The 12,313-nt window shown below is 44.4% G+C and overlaps 1 protein-coding gene across 1 annotated transcript in view; it reads right to left on the bottom strand.

The window, feature by feature from the left end:
- LOC120023045 (mitogen-activated protein kinase-binding protein 1-like) overlaps positions 1-12,313 on the bottom strand; it is a 59,274-nt gene that overhangs the window by 44,376 nt on the left and 2,585 nt on the right. The window contains exon 2 of the mRNA XM_038966992.1: positions 7,827-7,918. Within this exon, the coding sequence (XP_038822920.1) occupies positions 7,827-7,918 (92 nt within the window). The remainder of the gene's footprint in view (positions 1-7,826; positions 7,919-12,313) is intronic.

Genomic DNA, 12,313 nt, shown 5'->3' on the forward strand with positions numbered 1-12,313 from the left:
CAGATGGGATGGCGTATCTCTGTAGAATGCTGTGGCAGCCACGCTGGTTAAGTGTGCCTTGAAATCTAAATAAATCCCAGACAGTGTCACCAGCAAAGCACCCCCACACCATCACACCACCTCCTCCATGCTTCACGGTGGGAACCACACATGCAGAGATCATTCATTCAACCAGTCTAATGTCCATTGCTCATGTTTTTTGGCCCAAGTAAGTATCTTCTTCTTATAGGTGTCCTTTAGTAGTGGTTTCTTTGCAGCAATTCGACCATGAAGGCCTGATTCACGCAGTCTCCTCTGAACAGTTGATGTTGAGATGTGTCTGTTACTTTATCTCTGTGAAGCATTCATTTGGGCTGCAATCTGAGGCTGGTAACTCTAATGAACTTATCCTCTGCAGCAGAGGTAACTCTGGGTCTTCCTTTTCTGTGGCGGTCCTTATGAGAGACAGTTTCATCATAGCGCTTGATGGTTTTTGCGTCTGCACTTAAAGAAATGTTCTGGATTGACAGACCTTCATATCTAAAAGTAATGATGGACTGTTGTTTCTCTTTTCTTATTCGAGCAGTTCTTGACCTACTATGGACTTGGTATTTTACCAAATAGGGCAATCTTGTCACAAAACTACTGATTGTCTCAAGAAGGAAAGAAATTCCACAAATTAACAAGACACACCTGTTAATTGAAATGCATTCCAGGTGAATACCTCATGAAGCTGGTTGAGAGAATGCCAAGAGTGTGCAAAGCTGTCATCAAGGCAAAGGGTGGCTACTTTGAAGAATCCATAGTATAAAATACATTTTGATTTGTTTAACCCTTTTTTGGTCACTACATCATTCCATATGTGTTATTTCATAGTTTTGATGTCTTCACTATTATTCTACAATGTAGAAAAAAGTTTAACAAAAGAAAAACCCTGGAATGAGAAGGTATATCCACACTTTTGACTGGTACTGTATACACAAAAGTATGTGGACACCCCTTCAAATTAGTGGATTTGGCTATTTCAGCCACACCCTTTTCCGAGAGGTGTATAAAACTGCCAAGCAATCTCCAACACTGCCAAGCAATCTCCATAGACAAACATTGGCAGTAGACTGGCCTTAGTGAAGAGCTCAGTGACTTTAAATGTGGCACCGTCATGGGATGCCACCTTTCCAACAAGTCAGTTTGTCAAATGTCTGCATTGCTAGAGCTGCCCCGGTCAACTGTAAGTGCTGTTATTGTGAAGGGGAAACATACAGGAGCAACAACGGCTCAGCCGCGAAGTGGTAGGTCACACAAGCTCACAGAACGAGACCGCAGAGTGCTAAAGCACGTAGCGCATAAAAATCCTCTGTCCTCGGTTGCAACACTCACTACCGAGTTCCAAACTGCCTCTGGAAGCCACCTCAGCACAAGAACTGTTAGTCGGGAGTTTCATGAGATTGGTTTCCATGGCCGGGCAGCTGCTCACAAGCCTAAAATCATCATGCGCAATGCCAAGCGTCGGTTGGCGTGATGAATCACGCAAAACTATCTGGCAGTCCGACGGATGAATCTGGGTTTGGCTGATGCCAGGACAACGCTACCTGCCTGAATGCATAGTGCCAACTATAAAGTTAGGTGGAGGAGGAATAATGGTTGGCGCTAGGCCCCTTAGTTCCAGTGAAGGGAAATCTTAACGCTACCGCATACAATGACATTGTGCTTCCAACTGTGTGACAACAGTTTGGGGAAGACACTTTCTTTCCTGTTTCAGCATGACAATGCCGCCGTGCAAAAAGCGAGGTCCATACAGAAATGGTTTGTTGAGATCGGTGACGAAGAACTTGACTGGTCTGCATAGTGCCCTGACCTCAATGCCATCAAACACTGTTAGGATGAATTGGAACGCCGACTGTGAGCCAGGCCTGATCACCCAACATCAGTGCCCGACCTCACTAATGCTCGTGGCTGAATGGAAGCAAGTCCCCGCAGCAATATTCCAACATTTAGCAGAAAGCCTTCACAGAAGAATGGAGGCTGTTATAGCAGCAAAGGGGGGACCAACTCCATATTAATGCCCATGATTTTAGAATGAGATGTTTGACGAGCAGGTGTCCACATACTTTTGGTCATGTAGTGTATTTTAACAGATAAGAGAGGCTGGAGAGGAGATGGGGCTACAACCGTTCAGCAGAATTTACATGGAAAATATTATGCAAACTTCAGCCAACCAAAGAATTGCTGCTGAATGGTAACCACTAGTTAGAATCATAATACCAACACTGTCATACAGTTATAAACATACTATAGAAAGCTTATATACTTCAAAACAATAAAAACATTGATGTTCAACATGGCAGCACGCACCTTATCTCATGCAAGTATTCTAACTGATTTCAGAGCAATATAAATCCAATATTTACTGATCAGACAGGATCAGTCATAGGCTGAGGAGGGGGGGGGGTGAACTAGTTAAAACAACAGCCTCCCTACCTAGACTAACCTAGACTAACCTATGGCTGAATTCATGGCCGAGTATGCAGTGGCGGAGGGGGGAGACCAGTTAAAAGAAGAGCCTATACCTATGGCTAATTCATGATAGGCTGAGTAATAGTGTTACCACACGGTCAAGGCAATCCTCATCAGCCACCCATCAGCCATCTGGTGGGTTGGTTCAGCAAACTGACAGGTGGTCAAGCCTCTGAAATTAAATGACAAAGCCTTACAGGGTCTGTAGTGTCTGCAGGGAAGGTATATAAATTTCCATCCGACCCCAGAGAGGAGACAGAGACCACCCTCCGATCTGCCAGTCCACTCCACTTCAAAGAACCTACCCCGATTGCCTCCTCTCTCCCTCCCTCCATCTATCCATGCTGATCCTGCCTTATTTCTTGTCCTCCGTTCACGCTGAGACAGACTGGACGACCTCATCATTAATCTGCCATGCTGCAAGTCTCCTGTCCCGGTACTGTCAGGGTAGCTGTCTAACAACAATGGGAGCAAAACTAGGGGTTCTCTGTCCTTAAAGATGCATAATAAAGAGCTTGTATCATTTCCACCAGTAGTTTGGAAAGCAGCGCTCACGAGCCAAAACGGGTCCTCGGACATTGTGTACGACGTCATCCATTTCGTATGATATGTTACGTCTTGCAAAAAATAAATCACTGCGCAATTCGTATGACAGGTAACAAATTTGTAAGTGCTTAAGATCCTGTTCAATCTCTTTAAATCTACTGTGGAACAATGCAACCCTGATGAAGGCAGCATATTGTAGCTGTACCAACGTTGGTACCTATAAAACGTATTGAATCAGAGCCATGAGAGTGTGCACAATAAGAGAGACTACATAAGAGACAGATACAGTAGTCTACTGTAGATAAACAAAGTGCTAAAGAATATATATTTACTGCCTTAGGATTGAGGCTATTCTCTGTAGTCAGTGCTTTCATTGGAGCTGTATTTTTGTATTCTCCTCAGTTTTTCTTTTCAGTCCATCCAGCGCCTCAAGTCTTACCGCATCCTTTGAGAATACAGTTACAGATGCTGTTGTGGGACCCTCCAGCAAAGAGCTGCAATGCAGCACAGAGGCAGAGTACACTCCTCTACTTCTGAGCAGGGCTATCTAATAGCTAGGGGCTACAAGAGGACTATTCCCTCCCCCCCGCACCTTTTTCCTAACCCTCGCTCCCTCTTCACACACAGTTAATAGTGACTCAGTTTGCTGCAGTGCGGTGCGGTCAGGACAAGTCGAGGGTGCCTGTCTGACACACATCTAGTCATGCATGTTAGACTCCTCCAACAGCCAGCAGGACGTTTAATGCTCACAGAGGACATTTATTCCACATCACGAGAGACGCCGCTGTCTCAGACAACCCAGACATTCATTCATCCAAAACCCATACAGTCCTACCCTGTTCAATAATCTCACATATTATTCTAGGTTGCACTGTATATATACACACTATAGTACCATGGATATTGACCTATACAGTCAATGTGCTGCATTCAGGTTCTGCCATAAATGCACTAACAATAGGTAGGCAAAGGTGTAATTTAAAAGGGGCAATCGGAAGTTGCTACATCCATTTTTGGACTTATATATGAATTATATGTACCCATTTACTCTTGAAGAATATAACCTATGAGCTTAGTTCAACTGTTGTACCCCATCAGAACCAGTAATAATCTTGTTTTATTCCAATGTTTGTATACAAAGTAAACGTAAACAAACAATACATAGCCTGATAACATGGTTAAGACTATTATATTGATATCACGGAAGGTCAGTCCATTCATGCATAGCTCGGTTTATGAATCTGAGAGCGGTTACATTTCTCCAGCCCCATCCCTCAGTTTTTAATCGAACAGGGGCAGGGGTACATGTTTTATCATTTCTACTGCTGATTACCACTTTAAGACGTTTGCAGAAAATGCTGATATCCTTCAGTCATCAAAAAACAAAGCTATTGTAAATCAAAAAAAATATCCTCCTTGTCACTGACTCAGCATTCAACAAATCGTCTTTGGGATCCTGATATTCCCATTCCCCAATAATAATAGTAACAACAAGCAAAACAGTTTTTTTTACTGAGTTATAGTTCATATAAAGGAAATCAGTCAATGGAAATAAATTCATTAGGCCCTAATCTATGGATTCTACAGGACTGGGCAGAGGTGCAGCCCACCCACTTGGGAGCCAAGCCCAGGCAATCAAAATGAGTTTTTCCCCACAAAAGGACTTTATTACAGACAAACACTCCTCAGTTTCATCTGCTGTCCGGGTGGCTGGTCACAGACGATTCCGCAGGTGAAGAAGCTGGATGTGGAGGTCCTGGGCTGGCGTGGTTACATGTGGTCTGCGGTTGTGAGGCCGGTTGGACGCACTGCCAAATTCTCTAAAACAATGTTGGAGGCGGTTTATGGTAGAGCAGTTAACATTAAATTATCTGCCAACAGCTCTGGTGGACATTCCTGCAGTCAGCATCCCAATTGCACTCTCCCTCAGAACTTGAGACATCTGTAGCATTGTGTTGTGTGACAAAACTGCACATTTTAGAGTGGCCGTTTATTGTCCCCAGTCCGAGGGGCACCTGTGTAATGATCATGCTGTTTAATCAGCTTCTTGATATACCACACCTGTCAGGTGGATGGATTATCTTGGCAGAGGAGAAATGCTGGATGGATGTAAGAAAATGTGTGCACAAAATTTGAGAGAAATACGCTTTTGTGCTGGGATCTTTTATTTCAGCTCATGAAACAAATGAAACAAATGTTTTTTTTGTGTTCAGTATACATTTTCAAGAGAAGTAGGCTAAATGGAACCAATTCACCTTTCCATGAAGGATCTGGGCCATTGTGGGGTGTGGTCTGGTCAAAAAGTAGTGCATTACCCTATATTAAAAAGAGAATAGGGTGCAATTTGAGACGAACCCATAGCTAGACCTCGTCAGGTACAGGACTCAGCCCATGGTCGTATTCAGTAGTGCACACCATAGAAAAGCGTAGCAAAACATTTTGAAATGAGAATGAGTGTTTCTTAAGTTCAGGTTAGTAGTCCCAACCAGTTTCAGTCCATTTGGTTCTTAATGAATACAACCCGGGCCATGTGTGACAGCTTTGTGTAAGGACTTGGACTGACCCTAAACCCTCCACAGACAGACACTCTCTGGTGTGAAGATGCTTCCTCTCCCACAAAAACATCTGCGGTGTCTTCCAAATGACACCCTATATAGTACCCCAGTACTTTTTACCAGGGCTCATAGGGCTCTGGTGAAAAGTAGTGCACTTTATAGGGAATAGGGTGCCAATTGGGAAGCAGCCTAAGACATATGCCGGGTCTCATTGGATCTGGAGCTCAGCCTAACATGCACATTAACACAAGCAGCTGAGTAAGCAGAGAATATATCTTTCTGATTCCTGTAATTCCTTGTTGGGATGCCTGTGACCATCTCCCCTCCCAATCCAAGGAATCTATATCAGGCTTACCCCTGCACTTTACACTTCCAGGAAGTAGGCTATGACTACTGTATTTATTTAGAATCAACGATCTGTACTGACGGAACTGTATGCCACTGTGTAGCCTAGTCTGTAGTACAAGAGTATATATATATATATATATATATATATATATATATATATATATATATATATATATATATATATCACGGACTGGTCTGTCATAGTTCCTCTCTGTTCAGTGGTAAAAGTTGTGGACATGTGATTCCATTCATTGTTTTCATAGCCGCGCACGCACGCACACACACACACACACAGCTGTGATGCCTAACATCTTAATGAGATGATGAAGCATGTGATAGAGGTCAGAGACTCTCCCTCACATTCTAGCCCACGTTGTCCACAGTCCACATGAGCAGACCCCTTGGAGAGATAGGAACCAGGCTATTGTTTCAATGTGAATGTCGGAGGCTCTTACTGCATACAGCAAACAAATTAAGTTCCCCCAGGGGAAAAAATGTTATTTTACTTAAGTTTATACAACACTTTTAAGGCTTAAGGCACTATTAGGAGCAATATCCATTGTTGTTGATGGTTGGCTGAGCATAAGCCTACTCGGCAATTTAGTTGCCAATTACTAGATGTGTAGTATTGCAGAGAAACCTCGTGTGGAGACACTGAAAACTGACTTAAAGGTCTAGCTAATGCGTCTTAGGCTCTATCATCTCTAAAGACATAGCTCCTTAGGAGGAAAATGACATGACGGGTTATTGAAGTGATACAATGGTATGACTGTCGTAGTACAAGGAAAGCATCAAGCTGTTTACCTAAAACTTCAACCACGGCTAAAATCCTAATTAAAGCAGTGCTTTGCACAGCATACTACATACTGCCTCTCAAACCTTGTAGCAAGGACTTCTTCTGAAAGTGTCGACCTAGCGAGCTACATGACTGAAACAGCTCCTCATGACACAGCTCTTCTGTGTTCATATACCACAAGATATCTTTCCCCTGATGAATACAATACACACAGGCCCTGATCACTGCTGAGAAATGACTTTCCTCCTCTCTCTCTCCAGCTTTCACGCTCCACTCATTCTCTGAATAATCTTACCGTCTAGGGACTTCTGAAGTGTATTAAATTCAAAACTTAATGGTGCTCTGCCTCTGTTTACCTAGTCAGCTCTGTAATGATAGATCACACATGGCCTCCACGCATATGCTTCACATTTTTCAAAAATGACTTTTTAAAAATATATTTTTATTTAACTAGGCAAGTCATTTAAGAACAAATTCTTAATTACAATGACGGCCTACACCGGCCAAACCTGGACGATGCTGGGCCAATTGTGGCGGGGGCGGCAGGACGCCTAGTGGTTAGAGCGTTGGGCCATTAACCGAAAGGTTGCTCGATCGAATCCCGAGCTGACAAGGTAAAAATCTGTCGCTCTGCCCCTCCACTGTACCTAGGCCGTCATTGTAAATAAGAATTTGTTCTTAACTGACTTGCCTAGTTAAATAAATGTAATATATATATATATATAATGAGCTGCCCTATGGGACTCCCAATCACAGCCGGGTGTGATACAGCCTGGATTCGAACCAGGGTGTCTGTAGTGACGCCTCTAGCACTGAGATGCAGTGCTTTAGACGGCCGCGCCACTCGGGAGCCCAGATTTTTTTCTCTTTGTGGCAAAAGAGAAACCAACAACAAACATTGCATTGAAGTTGAATGAACAAGTATCAGAATGACAAGATGTGGGAAGGTGAACGAGGTGAAGTACTAGGCCTGGACATTAAAACCATTTACTGAACTACTGCTCTTCACTAACACACATTTCTGTGGATTTCCCCATATTTTAGGTTTAGTTGTTGGATGTGTAACAGGTGTTCTCTGGGTCACTCACCCAGCTGGGTAGGCCACGAGTCCAGAGCGAGGGTCACAGGCCAAAGCGCGGTTCCCAAATGCTGTGATCCCTAGCACCTTTTCCAGTGTCACCTGCAAAATCAACATCACTTCAACAATACAATAAATGGACAACACATGACATTACTCACAAATAAACACCATCATAGAAGATGTTCCATAGCATATGTTAAATCATGAATACACATAAGCTACAGGCCAAGGGTTTTTTGTCAGTGTGTGTGCATGTGTGTGTGTGTATATAGTTAGTACCCTTAATACAAAGGAGGAGGATCATGAATGGTATTCTACTGTATCTTCCCAGATGATGAGAAGTGACATACCAGACTCAGAGTCTCGTTATTCTTAATTGAAGGGACAAGGAACTACGAAGAAACTCTTACAAATATAGAAACAAGACAGACCAGTATCTGCTATGTAGGCCAATGCATTGCACAAATACCTTTTCACAGAGTAAACAAATATGCATTGGTCAACAACTTGGGTTAAAACGTATAAGCATAGTTGAAGAGAAAAGCAGCATGTCAGCAGCCCAACTTATGAGCTAATAAACATTTGAAATGTTTTGCAAAAACGCAGCCATCACACTGCACTGACATGTTCTCTGGGTTTCAGCAGTTTGTTAACCAGCAACGACATTTCACAGCAGGAATCAGCCAGTCAGATAACATTTAAGTCAAGTTCAGCTCATTGATATTCCTCTCTCTTTCTACTTACCATCTTCACAGCCTCTCAGAGATAGCCTATACATCCCTTGTGATTGGATCCCTCCAGGTCTGCTCTTCCTCATCACCCCACAACAACAAGCCAGAACAGCCAAAAGGCACTGATCACAACCCCCCCAAGAACAATGACTGAACAATAAAACACCTGGATACGAGTTAGAATAGGCTAGCTACTTGAATCCCAACACTGCCTGGTACAGCCAGTCACCCAACTGTAGTGTGGTAGATCAACTCTCCTGGGATTCAACTGTAATGTGGTAGATCACCTCTCCTGGGCTTCAACTGTAGTGTGGTAGATCACCTCTCCTGGGCTTCAACTGTAGTGTGGTAGATCACCTCTCCTGGGCTTCAACTGTAATGTGGTAGATCAACTCTCCTGGGCTTCAACTGTAATGTGGTAGATCACCTCTCCTGGGCTTCAACTGTAGTGTGGTAGATCACCTCTCCTGGGCTTCAACTGTAGTGTGGTAGATCAACTCTCCTGGGATTCAACTGTAATGTGGTAGATCACCTCTCCTGGGCTTCAACTGTAATGTGGTAGATCACCTCTCCTGGGCTTCAACTGTAATGTGGTAGATCACCTCTCCTGGGATTCAACTGTAGTGTGGTAGATCAACTCTCCTGGGATTCAACTGTAATGTGGTAGATCACCTCTCCTGGGCTTCAACTGTAATGTGGTAGATCACCTCTCCTGGGCTTCAACTGTAATGTGGTAGATCAACTCTCCTGGGCTTCAACTGTAGTGTGGTAGATCAACTCTCCTGGGCTTCAACTGTAGTGTGGTAGATCAACTCTCCTGGGCTTCAACTGTAGTGTGGTAGATCACCTCTCCTGGGCTTCAACTGTAATGTGGTAGATCACCTCTCCTGGGCTTCAACTGTAATGTGGTAGATCAACTCTCCTGGGCTTCAACTGTAATGTGGTAGATCAACTCTCCTGGGCTTCAACTGTAGTGTGGTAGATCACCTCTCCTGGGCTTCAACTGTAGTGTGGTAGATCAACTCTCCTGGGCTTCAACTGTAGTGTGGTAGATCAACTCTCCTGGGCTTCAACTGTAATGTGGTAGATCAACTCTCCTGGGCTTCAACTGTAATGTGGTAGATCACCTCTCCTGGGCTTCAACTGTAGTGTGGTAGATCAACTCTCCTGGGCTTCAACTGTAATGTGGTAGATCACCTCTCCTGGGCTTCAACTGTAGTGTGGTAGATCAACTCTCCTGGGCTTCAACTGTAATGTGGTAGATCAACTCTCCTGGGCTTCAACTGTAGTGTGGTAGATCAACTCTCCTGGGCTTCAACTGTAGTGTGGTAGATCACCTCTCCTGGGCTTCAACTGTAGTGTGGTAGATCACCTCTCCTGGGCTTCAACTGTAATGTGGTAGATCACCTCTCCTGGGCTTCAACTGTAGTGTGGTAGATCAACTCTCCTGGGCTTCAACTGTAATGTGGTAGATCAACTCTCCTAGGCTTCAACTGTAGTGTGGTAGATCACCTCTCCTGGGCTTCAACTGTAGTGTGGTAGATCACCTCTCCTGGGCTTCAACTGTAGTGTGGTAGATCACCTCTCCTAGGCTTCAACTGTAGTGTGGTAGATCAACTCTCCTGGGCTTCAACTGTAGTGTGGTAGATCACCTCTCCTGGGCTTCAACTGTAGTGTGGTAGATCAACTCTCCTAGGCTTCAACTGTAGTGTGGTAGATCAACTCTCCTAGGCTTCAACTGTAGTGTGGTAGATCACCTCTCCTGGGCTTCAACTGTAATGTGGTAGATCAACTCTCCTGGGCTTCAACTGTAGTGTGGTAGATCACCTCTCCTGGGCTTCAACTGTAATGTGGTAGATCACCTCTCCTAGGCTTCAACTGTAATGTGGTAGATCACCTCTCCTGGGCTTCAACTGTAATGTGGTAGATCACCTCTCCTGGGCTTCAACTGTAATGTGGTAGATCACCTCTCCTGGGCTTCAACTGTAATGTGGTAGATCACCTCTCCTAGGCTTCAACTGTAATGTGGTAGATCACCTCTCCTAGGCTTCAACTGTAGTGTGGTAGATCACCTCTCCTGGGCTTCAACTGTAATGTGGTAGATCAACTCTCCTGGGCTTCAACTGTAATGTGGTAGATCACCTCTCCTGGGCTTCAACTGTAATGTGGTAGATCACCTCTCCTGGGATTCAACTGTAATGTGGTAGATCACCTCTCCTGGGCTTCAACTGTAATGTGGTAGATCACCTCTCCTGGGATTCAACTGTAATGTGGTAGATCATCTCTCCTGGGCTTCAACTGTAGTGTGGTAGATCACCTCTCCTGGGCTTCAACTGTAGTGTGGTAGATCACCTCTCCTGGGCTTCAACTGTAATGTGGTAGATCACCTCTCCTAGGCTTCAACTGTAGTGTGGTAGATCACCTCTCCTGGGCTTCAACTGTAGTGTGGTAGATCACCTCTCCTGGGCTTCAACTGTAGTGTGGTAGATCACCTCTCCTGGGCTTCAACTGTAGTGTGGTAGATCACCTCTCCTGGGCTTCAACTGTAGTGTGGTAGATCACCTCTCCTGGGCTTCAACTGTAATGTGGTAGATCAACTCTCCTAGGCTTCAACTGTAGTGTGGTAGATCACCTCTCCTGGGCTTCAACTGTAATGTGGTAGATCAACTCTCCTGGGCTTCAACTGTAATGTGGTAGATCACCTCTCCTGGGCTTCAACTGTAATGTGGTAGATCAACTCTCCTGGGCTTCAACTGTAATGTGGTAGATCAACTCTCCTGGGCTTCAACTGTAGTGTGGTAGATCACCTCTCCTGGGCTTCAACTGTAATGTGGTAGATCAACTCTCCTGGGCTTCAACTGTAATGTGGTAGATCAACTCTCCTGGGCTTCAACTGTAGTGTGGTAGATCACCTCTCCTGGGCTTCAACTGTAATGTGGTAGATCAACTCTCCTGGGCTTCAACTGTAGTGTGGTAGATCACCTCTCCTAGGCTTCAACTGTAATGTGGTAGATCACCTCTCCTGGGCTTCAACTGTAATGTGGTAGATCATCTCTCCTGGGCTTCAACTGTAGTGTGGTAGATCATCTCTCCTGGGCTTCAACTGTAGTGTGGTAGATCACCCCCCCCCAGTCATCACATGACTATATTCAGTTACTGTGCCTCCCAGGGTGATTGTGTGTGGGGCACTTTCCACCTCCTTTACAGCTGCCTGTTTTTGTGCTTTCGTCACCAACCGTTGATTCTCTACGCCAACCTTGCCGGGTTGTTGGGTTCAAGTTGAAATGTGGCCATGGCAACAATCAACAGCTGCCAGCAGTGTTGTGGAAGCAGCAAGGTGACAAATAAGTAGCTTGACTATAGGCTAATTCAGTTGATGTGATGAATTTATAAATGTATATAATAAATGAATGACCACTAGCCTATAGCTCATAAGACATCGGCTCGATCATTGGGACGTTGCATAAAAACAGAGGTTGAAGCTTCCAGACAGGAAAAGGACAAAAAGTGGAAGTTAGGCTATTGCTCCATAAATAGAGTTTAGAACAATGTGCTTTCTGTTTGTTTACAGAGTTCTACGTCAAAGGAATAATTGACTAGGTCAACATTTTTAAAAAGGGACGTTAATGAGCCCAGTATACCTCCTCCTTGTAAACAAAGCATATCGGAGGAAGTTTTCAGCAGCAAGCAGGTAGGCGTCCAGTACAGTCAGATTCTAGAACGGTACTCACAGCCTAAGAAATAAAACGTTAGACCCAGGATA

The sequence above is a fragment of the Salvelinus namaycush genome, chromosome 28 (genome assembly GCF_016432855.1).
Source record: "Salvelinus namaycush isolate Seneca chromosome 28, SaNama_1.0, whole genome shotgun sequence".
Lineage (NCBI taxonomy): Eukaryota > Metazoa > Chordata > Actinopteri > Salmoniformes > Salmonidae > Salvelinus > Salvelinus namaycush.